The sequence below is a fragment of the Tinamus guttatus genome, unplaced genomic scaffold, assembly GCF_059628265.1.
Source record: "Tinamus guttatus ecotype Peru unplaced genomic scaffold, ASM5962826v1 Tinamus_guttatus_pri_ptg000952l, whole genome shotgun sequence".
NCBI lineage: Eukaryota > Metazoa > Chordata > Aves > Tinamiformes > Tinamidae > Tinamus > Tinamus guttatus.
The window spans coordinates 135,800-152,155 of NW_028289486.1; the positions used below are offsets into that span (position 1 = coordinate 135,800).

At 39.3% G+C, this 16,356-nt stretch overlaps 1 protein-coding gene across 1 annotated transcript in view; it reads right to left on the minus strand.

The window, feature by feature from the left end:
• Positions 1 to 16,356, minus strand: part of LOC104570589 (nipped-B-like protein) — an 86,824-nt gene that overhangs the window by 894 nt on the left and 69,574 nt on the right. The window contains exons 27-45 of the mRNA XM_088538265.1: positions 16,252 to 16,350; positions 16,003 to 16,149; positions 14,699 to 14,833; positions 13,567 to 13,665; positions 12,817 to 12,870; positions 11,578 to 11,686; positions 10,816 to 10,952; positions 10,023 to 10,163; positions 9,605 to 9,698; positions 9,336 to 9,490; positions 8,980 to 9,070; positions 7,309 to 7,482; positions 6,744 to 6,934; positions 3,638 to 3,745; positions 2,752 to 2,952; positions 2,133 to 2,279; positions 1,719 to 2,008; positions 1,338 to 1,512; positions 468 to 653 (exon numbers count right to left, since the gene is read on the minus strand). Of these exons, the coding sequence (XP_088394391.1) occupies positions 468 to 653; positions 1,338 to 1,512; positions 1,719 to 2,008; positions 2,133 to 2,279; positions 2,752 to 2,952; positions 3,638 to 3,745; positions 6,744 to 6,934; positions 7,309 to 7,482; positions 8,980 to 9,070; positions 9,336 to 9,490; positions 9,605 to 9,698; positions 10,023 to 10,163; positions 10,816 to 10,952; positions 11,578 to 11,686; positions 12,817 to 12,870; positions 13,567 to 13,665; positions 14,699 to 14,833; positions 16,003 to 16,149; positions 16,252 to 16,350 (2,733 nt within the window). The remainder of the gene's footprint in view (positions 1 to 467; positions 654 to 1,337; positions 1,513 to 1,718; positions 2,009 to 2,132; positions 2,280 to 2,751; positions 2,953 to 3,637; positions 3,746 to 6,743; positions 6,935 to 7,308; positions 7,483 to 8,979; positions 9,071 to 9,335; positions 9,491 to 9,604; positions 9,699 to 10,022; positions 10,164 to 10,815; positions 10,953 to 11,577; positions 11,687 to 12,816; positions 12,871 to 13,566; positions 13,666 to 14,698; positions 14,834 to 16,002; positions 16,150 to 16,251; positions 16,351 to 16,356) is intronic.

Below are 16,356 nucleotides of genomic sequence, written 5' to 3' on the forward strand. Positions count from 1 at the left end.
ACGCCGGGAGTTGGGATTTCCCGGCACACATTCCATTGCCGGCAATGAGACGCACCGCGACCGCCAGCGCCAAGGGGTTAACATATCCTTGTAAAATCACATACTCTTAATTTGTACCCGTGTCTTTATCTCTTATTGATATATAAAATTATATATACACATGAATCAAAGCTACATAAAAACTTGGCAACAATAAAAAGGATAACACACAGTACATTCCAAAAGAAAATTAATAACTTTTTATACTGGATAAATCTCATTTTCTAGATTTTTTTATTGTCTTTTCTGTTAAACTTTCTACAAAAGTTGTATAAATGGTTAAGTAGAGAATCTCTATCTACAAAATGCTTTCTTTCATGTGGATTACATTACTTGGTGTACATTTAATATAATAGACTGACATTTATAAGCACATAAAAATCATTTTACGTAATACGCTGCGAAATACGTTGACTCCTCCGCCTCACCCCTGAAGTGCCTCCTCCTCTATCCTCCCCATCACTCTCATCGTCCTCTGTCTCAGCTGCATTGTTTTTAGGGCTGCCTCCTCCAAGCAGCAAGGTAATTGCTTTGTTTCGAGCATTTGTGCTAGCTGACACCTCCCCATCTTCTTCCTCTTCGTCAGGATCCAAATGTTCCATTAGGAGCTTGAACTATATAGGTGGGAATATATTAAAAAAAAAACAAAACACAAACAAAAAACGATTCATCCAGATTGTAACTTTTCAAAATAGAAATTTATGCCATACTATATATACATTAAAAAAAAAAAAAGAAAGAAAACTAAATGAATACACATAAGGAAGCAGAATAAAACAAATGGCAGACAACTTCCAAACTGGACAGTATGTGTTTTTGTTTGTTCTACAACCTTTTTATTTTCCTCCCATAAGAGGTATCTGATAGATATCTACAAGTTTTCTTCCCATAGTTCAAAAGTTTTCTCTAGTTAATATTTTAGAGAATTGCCAGGTAAAAACACTAGTTCTAGTAGATCTAGTCTCTGTTCCTGACTGGAAGCAGTCAGGGATAAAGTGGACAAAATTACAGGAACAGTATAAAATGACTGATACAAGAAATTAGAAAATAGTTAATGAAGATGAAAATACTTTAATTGAAATTAATCTTTTTGTGTCCAAATCTGTTATAGGACTATCAATGATCTTGCTACACATCCTGAAAGGCAGTTGTGAGTTATAAGAATATCACACAAGATTACCGCAAACTCAGCATTTTGAAGTGTTCGTGTAACTCATCACAATCTGTTTCCAAGTTTATGCTGTGTTAAAAAAACAAAACAAAAAAAAGTTTTAGCTTTGCAGTGCTGTTTTACTTACATCTAGGTATTGTTTTACTATACTCCTCTTCACTTCTTCAGTGATCTTGGAATTAGCCATATCACTCCGCAGAAAATCCAGCGTTTGTTTGGGGTGGAAATGCACTCCCGTCTTCCTGTTTATCGCTTTATCATAAACTTTTGCCGATTCAGATGGAGAATATTTCTGAATTTTACTGTTTAGAGAAAACAAAGGGAGGAGACTTAATGGAAAACCCAAATAAATTTTTTAGAAGAAACTTTTAAAATCTTCAAGGAAAGCAGTTAATGTAGTTAAATGAGAATTCTTATTTGTTACCATCAGCTTTTAACATTCCTGACCTGAGAGAGGCCTCCCTAGGTTACAAGCTGGTAGCGCTCCCACTCCCCCAGGCATCCTCACCTATCAGAGAATCCACAGAGGTTCTTTAAATGCTGTTTCAGCATCAGAAGTAATAATATGCCTTGAGAGACATTTGCAAACTCAATTAAAGGAGCTGAATTTTCGGGTAAACATTTCATCACAGCATTTATATCATTTTCTTCATCAGAGTCTGAATCCGAGTCTACTCGTTTCTGCGACCTCTGAGGCTTGGAAGGTTCCTCCTCACTCTCCCTCCCGCTGTTGCTGTCGCTCTCAGTCTCCTCATCTGATGAAGGTTTCCTTTCCTTTTTTTTGTCTTTCACCATGGACTGCGAGACAGAGGAGTTAACACAGAGTCCAGAATTAGGACAAGTACCTTTCTCAAAAGTCTCTGGCATACACAGCTTATACTGTTATCAACATATATATATATATAAATATAAATGCATTTACCTCTTTAAACGACTGTAGTAGGTTGCTACCAGAGACTGATAATGTAATGTCTATATGATGCATAATAAACAGTGGCTCTTCCTGTGTTTGATAGGGAAAACAGGCTAGATTGTCTGCTATATACAAGAGCATATTCACCTCCGTTTTCTGCAAGTTAAAAAAAAACAAAACATTTTACAGAGTGCACGTACAAATATATTACAGATTTAGTTACCTGTGTTCTAACAGTCTACAGCAAAAATATTATTACAAATTTCTTCCTATGTAACTCCTCTAACCTCAACCTAGTCAAAACGTACATAAGCAAACTTTAGTCAAGTTGAATATATTTTTATATATATATATGTGTGTGTATGTGTGTATGTACGTATGTATATGCACTCACAATAATCACATGCATTTTCTGCATATGATTACAAACTGGCTATAGGAAGATAATGAAATGATGCAAAAGTAACCACATATATTCCATAATATAGCTTAATACCTCACTACAAAACAAAACATATTAGGGGAATAAAGTTATTGATAATTATGTCAAAAATATTTTAGAAGGAGAATTTGAGCTTGTGACACTGTATCTTAGTTCTTTTCTAAAGGAAGGAAGGGCAATGCTTACTGCAGTGTCATCGAAGAGGTTGAGTAAAGAAATGAGGAAGGCTCTTCTGTGCTGACGGTTCCCGCGGATCATGGAGTACAGGTGTGAGCACAGAGCGCTGGATGATTCGTCGTGTCTGAAGCCTCTCACAGGATCCTTTGGGCAGGTATTAATCGCCTGTTGTACCTGGTAAGACATCTTCATACCAGCCACTGCTTTCATCTGCAACAGAGAAGTGTTTGTTTTTATTAAAATTGTGGCTTCCAAACCATAAAGCTGAAACAAAACAATGCAATTTCTCTAGTGGAAAATTTTAAAATGAAGATCTCGGAGGTTCCTAGTTTCTGCCAGTCAACAGCTAACTCACATTTTAGCTTTTTTAATCTTTCTAAGTGTACGTTCACGTGAAGTTTAGCTTCCAAACGTGAACTGAGGTAATCTTATTTTTGGAGTTGGCAAATGGATCAGAACATTATTTGTGGTAGACCCCATAACGTCTCATAAGCAGCTTCACTGCAAATATTTCATTAATAAAGCTATTTTCAGCATTACATAAATGTGCACAACTGTAACAGATGAGCAAATTTGTATGTCTGACCTAACTTTTAGTAAAACAAAATACTACGTCCATATAACTGGAAGAGAACAGATGGAAAATCAGTTTGTTTGCACATTTCTTAAACCTGCCAGCTTCTTTTCTTTGCTCCAGGGCTTCTGCTCTGGTTTCGGCACCTCCTGAAAGGCAGCCAGAGGTCCCATCCCACACTCCCCACATGCCTCCTTTACAGCTGGAGATGGCTACTGCTCAGTCATCGCTTTTTATTCTTTTTTTTGCAGCTGTGACACATTTAACTATCAGAGGACATATAATCAATATTAATGAAAAGTTTAAATTAAAATTACTTACATGAATGAACCCAGCGTATTTTTTGTCTATTTCCACCAGCTGTTGGTCAGCTTTGTTTCGCATAGAGGGCTCTGGATCTGTGCCCATAGCAATTAAGTACGGCACACACTTGAAAAACAAATGAAATGGTTATTCAGAGTCTTTGCACCACCTCTCTCTCTCACTCCTCCTTTTGCCTTCTGTCTATTATAATGTTCTTGTTCTGACTACTCCAGAAACTAGAATACAAGACTCTATGCAAGTTACTACCTTCGTTGCTTTTTGGCAAATACAAATATAAATTACAAGACAAGGCAGCATTGTAAGGATTATAAGGATTTATAAGGATAGAAGTTTTTGAGTAGCATTCCCATTTTTTCTCTCAAACTCAGAAGCCCAGATACACTACAAAAGATACCATTAAAACACATATATATAAAAACAAAGAGCATTTGCTATTTCATACACACAATAGTTGTGGCATTGAAAAAAATCATAAAAATATTACATAAACAAAGAATAGTGGAGATAACTTAGAATCATAGAATCATTAAGGTTGGAAGGGACCTCTAGAGATCATCCAGCCCAATCCCCCTGCACACGCAGGGTCACAGTAAAGAAGTTCTTCCTCATATGGAGATTGAACCTCCTGTGTTTCAACTTAAATCCATTACCACTCGTCCTGTCACCAGCCACCACAGAGAAGAGCCTGGTCCCACCCTCCCTACAATCATCCCTTGAACATGTACTTGAACATGTTGATCAAATCTCCTCTCAGCCTTCTTTTCTCCAGACTAAACAGGCTCAGCTCGCTTAGTCTATCCTCATAATAAGATAGAATCATAGAACGCTTAAGGTTGGAAGGGATCTCTCGAGGTCGTCTAGTCCAACCCCTCTGCACATGCAGGGTCACCTAGAGCACGTGGCACAGGACTGCGTCCAAGCGGGTTTGGAAGATCTCCAGAGAAGGAGACTCCACAACCTCTCTGGGCAGCCTGTTCCAGCGCTCTGTCACCCTCACTGTTAAGGAATTTTTCCTTAAGTCCCTGTGGAACTTTTGATGCTTCAGTCTCTGGCCATTAGCTCTAGTTCTGTCGGTGGCCACCACTGAAAAGAGCCCAGCACCATCCTCCTCGCTGCCTCCTTTGAGTTACTTATAGACACTGCTCAGGTCCCCTCTCAGCCTTCTCTTCTCCAGGCTGAACAGGCCCAGCTCCCTCAGCCTCTCCTCGTAGGGCAGATGTTCCAGGCCCCTGATCATCCTTGTGGCCCTGCGCTGGACTCTCTCCAGCAACTCCACATCCCTCTTGTACTGGGGGGCCCAGAACTGGACACAATACTCCAGATGTGGCCTCACCAGGGCTGAGTAGAGGGGCAGGATCACCTCCCTCGACCTGCTGGAGATGCTCTTCTTAACGCACCCCAGGATCCCATTGGCCTTCTTGGCCACGAGGGCACACTGCTGCCTCATGGTCAACTTGTCGCCCACCATGACACCCAGGTCCTTCTCTGCAGAGCTGCTCTCCAGAAGGTCAGTCCCCAGCCTGTACTGGTGTCTGGGTTATTCCTCCCCAGGTGCAGGACCTTGCACTTGGCCTTGTTGAATTGCATGAGGTTTTTCACCGCCCAGTTGTCCAGTCTGTCCAGGTCCCTCTGGATGGCAGCACAGCCCTCTGGGGTATCGGCTACTCCTCCCAGTTTGGTATCATCAGCAAACTTGCTGAGGGAGCACTCTGTGCCTTCATCCAGGTCATTGATGAATAAATTGAACAGGACTGGACCAAGGACTGACCCCTGGGGGACACCGCTAGCTACAGGCCTCCAACTAGACTCTGCAACGCTGATCACCACCCTCTGGGCTCTGCCATCCAGCCAGTTCCTAATTCACCTCAGCGTCCACTCATCTATCCCACACTGCCAGAGCTTGCCCAGGAGGATGTTGTGAGGGATGGTGTCAAAAGCTTTGCCGAAATCCAGATAAATGACATCCACCACTCTCCCCTCATCTACCCAGACGGTCATTCCATCATAGAAGGCTATCAGGTTAGGCAAGCATGATTTCCCCCTTGGTGAATCCATGCTGACTACTACGGAGAACCTTCTTGTCCTCCACACGTTTGGAGACAACAGCCAGGATGAGCTGCTCCATGCCTTTTGCAGGGATGGAGGTGAGGCTGACTGGCCTGTAGTTGCCTGGGTCCTCCTCCTTGCCTTTTTTGAAGACTGGTGTGATATTGGCTTTCTTCCAGTCCTCCAGCACCTCCCCCGTTCTCCAGGACCTTTCGAAGATGGAGAGCAGCCTAGCAATAACATCCATCAACTCCCGCAGCACTCTGGGGTGCATCCCATCAGGGCCCATGGATTTGTGGATGTCAAGTTTCCCTAAGAGCTCTCTGACCCAATCTTCCTCTACCCAGGGCAAGTCTTCCTCTCTCCAGGCACCTTCTCTGGTTTCTAGGGTCTGGGATTCCAGAGGGCTGCCCTTGGTAAACATTGAAGTGAAGAAGGCATTCCGTAGATCTGCTTTTTCTGTCTTTTGTAACCAGAGCACCCACGCTGTTCATCAGCAGACCCACGTTTTGCCTAATCTTCCTTTTATCATTCATATACTTGAAAAAGCTGCTCTTGTTATTTTTAACATCCCTTGCCATCCCTTGAAATACTTCTCATCCCTTGAGATACTTCTGACAGTGACTGAAATTTCACACACTCTGGAGGACATGGGTTGGGAGGAGCAGAAGAGCAAAGCTGACAAAGTCCAGTATAGAGAATCAAGGGAAGAAGAAAAAGGCTGAGCACGTGCTGGGAAATTAAACACACAACAAAAAAGCAATTTACTCCAGCATGCCTTTGTAAGTGCACTTTAGGCTCTGGCTGGACTTTCAGATCTTCATGCAGAGAATAAAAAGTAGTTTGGGACTCCCCCTGCCTTATCAACACAAACCAAATTTCTATTTTCAAAATTTGTTTCCTGCAAAAGCACCTTGCTGCCATAGGAAACTACTGTAAAAGTGTTGGAAGAAATAAAAAATAATAATTAAAAAAAAAGTCTGGAAATGCATCTAGGCAGCCTACCACCTTCCGAAGAGCCAAGCAACAAGAGTCCCCATCATGAAATGTGTCATACCTGCACGGGATGAATGAGACCTTGGTTTAACGTCAGTGCGATGACATTTAGAGCAAAGTGGCGCACGCTGGACTGGGTATGAAAGAAAGCCTCAAGGACCTGTTTGAGATACAGCTGCATGATGGAACTACTCATCCCTGAGGAAATATCACCCATTTCTTTCAGGTCTTCCTGTTTTGCTACTTTTTTCCCTGTAAAAAGGACAAAAGCAATAGCACACTCGTCACAGTGGCACTTAGTTTGCTACTATTTGATGCATACCGGTCTTTAGGCTTTGAAAAGTAGTATTTCAGCTAGCTTAGAATCGATTTATCATCTCATGAAACTTATTAACAATCTAAGAGCAAAATATACTTCAAAAATCTAAAGGGACAAGACCTTATTAAAGTCTTGTTCCCAAAAAAAGCTTTTTTGTTTTAAACAATTTCTTATGGCATGATACGTCACTCTACGATATTATTGACTAGATAACAATCTTAAGTGACTCAGCTTACATGAATGGCAATTTTATGCTATAAAGTTAGATCTTGCATTCCTCGTTAGCAGAGAAGAGCTTAACACTTACAATCTCTATCTGCCTGCTGCATCCGTGTATCCTCCTCCTGCAAGTAGGTTTGGAGGTTTTTTAACACCTGGATTTTTAAGTTTACTGAGCAGTTCTTATCTGAAAGAATGCTGTTGTACAGAGTCTTCACTTCCTGTTCGAACATTAAACTTGGGTGTTGTATAAATGCAAATCCTAAAGGAAGGGGAGGGAAAAAAGAGGTTTGTTATCTTCTAGAAACCGTATATGTATTTTTGAAAGTCTTGCCTCAAACATAGTTATGAAATAAAATGCAGTCTTTCACTCAGGTGCTGCAAGTACAACTCAGAGACAGCAGAACGCAGTTTTACAAGATTCTGGTCACCTTGAATGTATTCAAGTACTTAAGCAAAACATAAATCAACTAGAGATTTACCATATTCTCATTTCTCTCTAGCCCATATAGTGCTGCTTTTTCCTGTGACCACCACCCAAAGCCTGCAAGGAATTTTGGCAGCTGCAACAGCAGCCCTCAGTGCGGGGACGAGGTGGAGGCACCAACGCAGGGCCCATGCAGCCAGCAGCAAGGCCGGTGCCTCCGCGACCAGGAGCTCTCCCCCAGAATGAGACAGCCACAACCCTGAAAGTTCCCCTGGGTTTTCCAACACATTTGGAGAAAAAATTCTGCCAAAACTGTAAAGAACTATTCACATGGTGGCCAAGCAAAAGTAGAAAAAGAATAACAAAATATCACAAGTGTTTATAAATAAATCCTTGAAAGAAAAACAGCAAATGCACTAAACTTTGTACCTCTTGCTGCCATGATTTGTATACCTGCTAGACTCTTCTCTTGAAGACTACCCGAAATCTTCCTGAGATCACATCTGCTGGAAGATACCCCCTGACCTGGCATTTATCTGTTGTCTTATCCTCGCCAAAGAGTTGCTGCTTCTTACTCAGGGCAGTATTTATTTCATGAAGTTCCTAAGCTCACTTAGCAACACTGTACCCCAGAAGCCACCTGATGTCAGGGGCTGGAGGAGGCAGTCACATCCCGCAGCACAAACTCAAGTGCATGGGAAACAACCTTCTTTGGACTGAGCCCTCACCATGGTGCACTCTACCATAAACCAAGACCTATCCATCCAAACAAGTCTCCCAAATTTGCAATTTTTGTCCTTGAGAAGAGGATAAGTGTGATACCACCTGCTCAACACCACTTAATGTACCCCTGCAATTCACCGAGCTACTGTCTCAGGGAATGTCTGCAGGTAGAGAACCTATCTAAAACTGAAACATGGCCCAAATCCAAAGAGGAACTGTAGTGTTTTGGCTGTGACATCCTCTTAATGCCTCTTAACAAAATCTCCAGCTGAAGATCCGCCCTGACACTTAACAGCATCTGAAATGTTTCCAGCACTTTTTATTTTTCTAGTTGTTTTTTAACCATGCCTTGGGGGCTGAAAAGCAAGAACTGGAGTTACAACATACTTGGAGGTGGAAAAGAAAAAGTCATCATTCCTTTAGTAATCTGCTGCTGAAATAGGCTGCTAGCAGCCCTTTGACTACATTGCTATAGTCAGTTCTCTAATAAAACATGCAGTGAACTTTGATTTAAAATAAACCTCCCTGCCACTGCACAAACATACAGCATCCTGCTAAAGTGCATGCATTTTTACTAAGCAGAAGAGTAAAACTTTTAGTAATTCTTACCAAGGCCAATAATGGCTTTTGTCTGTACTTCCTCATCCGAGTGCTTTGTAAAATACATCAGAAGTTCAAGTACCTTATCCTTAATGTTAACCTGAGCAAATTAAAACAAAAATAATGAGTATTTGAAGATGAAACAGATTTTAATTTCTTCATTTTAATTTCTTAAAAGAATAAAAATCAAAATGTAAAGGAGAAAAATCTTACTGCAGAGCCTTTGAAAAGTTTTAGTTTTACAAACTAAAAATCTACATCATAAGCATTATAAAAAAATACATAGCTTTGCATGACAAGAAATTCTCTAATTTCAAGTAAATGAATACATAAAGAACTTGGAGAGTAAATACAAGTCATTTTACCTTACTGTTACCCTTAAAGTCTTCCTGATCAAAATCAAAATGCCGACATAATGCTCCAACAGTGAAAAGTGATCTGAGGAGTGCTGGTTTATTGGCAGTCAGTATTGTACTGTTGGGATCTTCTTGGTGTTGACTTTTTAGTTTGGAAAGTGCACCTGGAGAAAGGTGAAAGTTTTAATCAGGTGTGTGTTAATCACTGCATAGCCCTAAGATAACCAAGCATGCAACAAAACTTAAAAGTGACAAATACATATTGTGATTTTACTTACCATAGTATCTATTAAAACAGGCCCACACAAATTTATAGTTTTGTGTGACCTTGTTCACAACAGCCCCAAGACAGCTCACACAATGCTGAACAACCTAGAAGCAAGAGAACAAATTTATTATTTATTCAGAAGCCAAAATTGAGGTTTTTGTAAAATTATATAAACAAATAGCTATGTAAAACTAAAACTAATGCTCTAACATGCAATACTCATCTCCTAGACTGCTCTGAAAGGCCCTACACAAGCTGATAATCATTAAAAACAGCAACATCCCCTACAGACTCAGGCAAACCACAAAATTACCAGTCCTATGACCAGCATAAACTTCATACTGAAGATAAAATTTCTTTAAATGAAAACTACATATTTCAACACATGAAACGGAACCAACATCAGAAGAGCAAGAATTACACTTTACCGTCATGCCGTATTTGATGATGAGTTTCATGAGATCTTCCTCAATAGTGGCAAGGAAGGTCTCACTTGGGTGCTCCATTAGTGGAACTACGAGCTCTAGGATTTTTGCAACATTGCAGATCACCATGAAATCATTCTGAGTCTGGAAGAACAGCATTTCCAGTGGTTAGCATTGCTGGCTGAGTGCGGATTGCAGTATTTGGTGAAGTTAAAATTAAAAATTAAAGTTTTAAAAGAATACTTAAATAGTTGACCTCTGACATTAACTTACACTATGTAGGAACTCTCCCTGACATACACCAAAGCTAGACTCTTCCTGACACACCCCTGATAAAACCCAAATAACAGCTAGCAATGAATCACCATCACATGAGGCTGTCCTATGTCTGAACAGGGTTTGAATGAAATAGACAGCAATGAGCACACAGGTATAATTATTAAAATAATCAGTATGTTCCAGACAATTCAAGTTTTGTAAATGTGAAGTCTACAGAAAACACTATATGGATTAAACACGCATGCTCCTAGAAACTGAAGGTTTCGGCAAATCAAGCTCACTGCTCATCACAGGACAACTTTATCAAGTGGATGGTGAATCCACTCAAGCTGCATAAACACAAAACTGACAGACTCCATCTCCACCAGAGACACTGCAGCAAGTAAACAAACAGATGCCCTTTCCTATACGGTTTGGTCAGCAGAGATAATAAGGAGCTGTTGGAGTGCTTGGTAGATAGGGACATTTCTCGTTCATTTTGGGTTACGAGATTGATTTTCTAGTTTTATCTACTTACGCTACATTTAGTGGTCAGGTATGGCTGCATGGTCATGGCATGTTTCACCATTAGTTGGGGCCTGATTTTGCTGAATAAGAACAAAGTGGTTATGCAAGCAACCAAGCGACCAGAATTCACCCCTTTGTTGTCAGAATCTGCAAGAATCAGCACACACAGGAAGGACATTAAATGTAAGCATTGTTTGACCAACTGAATACATGTCACATAAGCATCATAAGAAAATCTCTTTCATAACATATCTTTCTAGATCAATATAGAGTATGCTTATTAGATAAGACATTCAGGATGAGCACATGCAAGCATTAATGCATTATTTTATCACAAAGTTAAGTGAAAGAAGCAGCATAGATGTTTCAAAGACATCACTGGGTTTAAAACTCTTTATAAAGAAGACTGGCCCAGCCAATGATTCCTATTATAACTGTACAACACATTAAGGCAAATAAAGTTTTCCAAATATGAGGAAATTTATTTTGTTTTTAACTTATCTAAAAGTTTGAATAAGTTATTTTAAAAGCAGTTCAGTTAAGGTGGTTATCTGGAGAAAGTCAGGGGAGCTTTATGATAACAGTGCTGAAAAGTTCCTTTGACTATAATCGACTTAAATGCAAGATCCTGACAAAGGCCTCAACTCATCACCACAGGTTCTGTAATAGTAATTCCACCACAGTAACTTCTCATGATAGTAATTTTAGAAATCATTACGAGTTTCATATAAAACTTAAAGTAGTACAGCTACTGTACTATAAATAACATTACCTGATAAAGATTCCTCATATTTAAGGATGTGCTCAACCAAATTGTCAACAAGTTGAGTACAGGCTTTCTTCACAGGTTTATATGAGGCATCCTCTTCTGACTTCAATAACTAAAATGGAGTAAACAGAAAATAATTTATTGTTAAGGGTGCAATCATTTACATTGGATGCACATTGGTTTTACAGCAATTATTATAGATTTACATGTATTTTGTGCTATGAAATAATTTATACGACTTGTCCATTACAGGTATAGGATGAAGAAAAATTTAAGTGAAGTAACAAACCAAAATATGAGTTGAGAAAAATTAACCATGTCAAAAAAATAAAAGAGAACAAATCCACTGATTTTTGCATTGGGATGAAAGATAAACTGTGTTTAATGAAATAATAATATAGTTATACTTGCCAATGGTAACTAATAGGAGCTAACAACAATTTGATATATATTTTGTTTTAAAATTTCAATAACAACATTCTTTTGATTTTACTTTAAGGAAAAAAAATCAATTCAGATAAAATGCATTTTTATGATCCCTGTAATCAGTGAGGCCTCCTTTCTTATTCTTATGACTTCAGGAGCTAAAATTGCTTCCCTGCAGATCCTTTGATATCTAGCAAGGATCGAGTCTGTCCTATGGCTTTCTGTTCTGTAGAGGCATTAAAGGGGCCTCTGGCTACCTATTTCCATGACACTCAATGAAAAACTAAAATCTTTTGATATCTCCAATTGCCTCATCCATAATTCCCAAGCAAAATTACCCAAAGTAACTGGTGCACACAAGATGTACAGGAGAATGACAGCACAGACAGATCCATACAAAGCAAGCTCAGGGTAAAATAAAGGTAGGAATAAACAATACTCTCAACATTCACTGCTTCTATAAACTGCGTGACAAAAACTCAGAAATACACTTATCTGCCACTTAAAACAATCTACATGGATAGATACCTCCTTTCAGAATTAACAGGAAGGCTGCAGGTAACATATTCTCCATAACTGAGAAGACAGTGAATAATCACATATAAAGATGAAAAGTATTGGCAGAGACAAAATGCACCAACGAAGACCAAAAAAAAAAAAAAAAAAAAAAAAAAGGCAGATATTTAAAGAGCATGAATGGAATTAGTCTATTCTGTGTGATCATTCCAGTAGTTCCCCTTCAGTGTGCTTTAGTACCAAGAAAAATGTTAATACACCTAAAATGACTGTGGCATATCCTCAAAACTCATTACTTACATTTTGAAGAAGCTGTTCAAACCAGTCATACCCTGTATCTCTACAAGCTGCAACCTAAAAGTAGGATTTAAAATAAACTAATTAAAAGGTGAATCTGAAGAAACATTACTTTAATACAGACTTCGTATTAAAAGTAGAGTACACACACACCCCTATTATTTTCCTATGCATTCAGTGCAATGGTTTTATGCCATTAAAGATCAGAAAACATGTCTTTTGTACTTGAAAAAATGCTTCTCATATTGTAAGTGATTCCGAAATTTGTATTTCATACAGCACAAGGTCTACAGATTTTAATGTTCTCACCCTGGGTGAGAACGTGACCCAGTATTTGTTAAAACGGCTATTAAGCTTTCAAAACAAATTTTTATCAATCACTGTAAGAATTTTTTCATTTAAGAGAGAACTTCTTAGCTTCAATTAATACTATAGGCTGCTATTAGCATTTCCAGGAAAATGTTATACATAAAAGAATTCCTATGCTTTAGCTGAACAATTATTTTACACAACTTCAATACAACGTGGTCCCAGTTACCACTATCAACAGATTACTGAGCATTTAAGTGTCCTACAGTCCTGTTCCATGAGATAAACACTAGGATATGTTCAGGGACAGCAGACACAAAGAAAATGGCCTGATAATTAAATTACTTCCTTTTTCGTGCTTTCTAAAAGATTATGGATAAGCATTTCAAAGATATTTGAAACAATCAAATTTTGCATGCAATGATTCAGATTTCTAGAACATACCACATCAGTGATGTTTAGGATCTTCCTGGTCATTGCTTCTTTGTCACTGTGTGGAGTCGGAGTAAACCAGAGCTTCTGGAATGTCTCATTTACTAATTTCTGAGAGGAAAAAAATATTATTATAAATAAATAAGTTTATCTTGACATGCAGGCATTATTTCTTGTATATATATTTTAATATCTAGTATTTTCACTATGCAATAGATGTGTTGGTGATACGTGCCATTTCATATGAAGTTATCAACCTCGGTGAGTCTGTTTCAGAGAATATCTTTCTGAGACAGATCCAGATCTACTATTACAGAAGTTACACTGACCTCTAAGCACAAAATATCACTGGGAACCGATGCTACAGAAAATGGAGTTGTCACTTTCCTCCTTTAATCCGCACTTCTCAGGAGAACATTAGTATCCTGAGAAAACAACAGCTGAACCCAAGCGGGCTGTTTCTGCAGAAACTGTGGCAGTGGCAGAGCACTGGAGAGCAGAGTGGGAGCAGGAGGGAGGGAGAGCCCCCAGGGCCCCCACCGGCACATTGCTGCCCATGGCCTCCTCGCTGCCCGCCCATCTGCCAGGTCCCTCTCCAGAGCTGCCCCAGCGGGTCGGCCCAGGCCTGCACCGCGCAGGGCTCTGCTCCTCCTGGCTCAGCTGGGAGGGCCCTCTCTGCGCAGCCCTCCTGCCCCCAGCTCTGCCCCTCCAGCCGCCCTCGAGGGCCGCCCTGAAGCCGCCCGCTCGGGTAAACAGCACTGAGCCCCGCTCTGCCCTCTGCCAGCCACAGACCTGGCCATGGCCCTCTGAGCTCTGCCATTCTCACTGCTAACTTGGATCTAAAGTTCAATTCATTTTTACGTGATAATTTTGCTTATCAGAAAACAGAAGGAACAGTGATAATAATTGCAAGAGGAAAAAACTAAAACTTAGGAAGTAACTTAAAAATATATCTCTTGATTGCCAGCAAAATCTGGAAAGAAAACAGAAAAAAGAAAAGCAAACCTCAGCAATGTAGGAGGTGAAAAGAAAATCACATATATTACAAAATAGCAATTAAATACTTTCATAAATTAACTTTTGTCAAACTATAGAAATAAGAAATAACAATAATTAAAAAACAGAAGGATATGTTTTATTCTACCTTAATGCCTTCTTCATCATTGACTCTCCGAATCATTTTCACACACATTTCTGTAATTTTGGGAAAAGTTGGTTGTTCAATGCAGATATCTCTAAGTATCTTTATGACTCTTTTTCTGACACTGATACCAGTATCCTGTGAGGAGAGAAGCATTACAGTCTTGAAAACAAATCAGCCATATCAATTAATTTATATATCATATAAATTAAGAATTGAAGATTACTCAATCTATACTTGCAAAATGTATTTTATAAAGACAGTTAAATATTCTAGAGTGCCTTTAAATGAAAGATCCACATAACTGGTAGCATTTTATTTCCAAGGGTTCTAAAGTCCTGGCCTGAGTCCCATGAATGATGTTAGCATTTCCTCCATTTATCTCCTCTCCCTTAAGAGCTCCTGATGGTGTGTGTAATTCCACTCCTTAATTCAAGAGTTCAAAGCTAGACAGGATGATGCTTTAACCTCTTTGCTGAAACACACAAGACCCTTTGTAGGTCTGGGTCATAATTCTTCAAGGCTTTGCACAAAGTTTATGGATATGATGTGCCACAAGTCTTTTCCATTTTCCTAGACTTAGCCTTAGAAGCTGAACAAGGAGCTTCAATCCACATTATCTGATACAAAAATGCTACACGTACAAAGCTAATTATCTTTAAAGCCCTCCATAAAGATGTTTATCATACAAATACAGCAAATCAACTAAAACCTGACATAGATGAGGCTAGTGTTACAATTAAATTCCCATTGTATGTTATCTGAACATCCGGACGTGAAATACTTGTACAAAACCTCTAAAAAGAAACCTTTTAAAGTTTCGTAGAGTAGAAACACAAAACACTGTGTTCTACTCTACAAATACAAATATAGAGTAGAAAAACAAAAAATGTGATCCTTTTTTCTTTTGGATTACAAATGGCAACTTCAGATTAGTGTGCTGTAGATCTGCCCACACTAGTTAAGTGCCTTCAGTGACCTGTATCTTCAGAGACATGGTAAAATGCCTCAATTTCACTCAGTTTGTGCACTAATGGAATCAAAAAGAATAAAATTGTCAATATCCTGGTGTTGCTCTGTACAGCTTTCTACGTGTGTTTACCTTTTGATTCCTTACTGGAAACAAGCAATGCATTTTATGAAATTGGTCTTATGAACATTGTATTTCCAGTTAAAACAATAAAAACTAATTTACTCTCAAGGTCAGAACATTATTTTGCATTATTAAAAATAAACTCCATTTAAAACCAGTTTTCTAATGCCGTGTACTAATTCATGAGTCATATCCGCCCCACAGGACGCCGTACCAATATCCTTTCAATCAGCATGTCGTAATACTGCTCAGCAAGCTGGGGACGACAGAGCACGAAGCGGCCGAGCAGCTCCACGGCCGCCTCTCGCACGCTGGTGGAGTTGTCCATTAACCGGCCGTGAACACCTCGCTGCATATCCAGCTAAATCAGTGAATCAAAAACAAAGTCGGTGTAAGAAACAAAGAATTCTTTTAGGCATTACAGAAAAATACATGTGCATGAGGGATAGTTCATTTTTCTTACCCTGGCTAGAATACTGGGATCTACAGCAACAACCTCAGACAAACACTTCATGGCTTTTGTTCGAACAGCAATTGCATTTTCACCAAGTACACGCAGAATCTAATA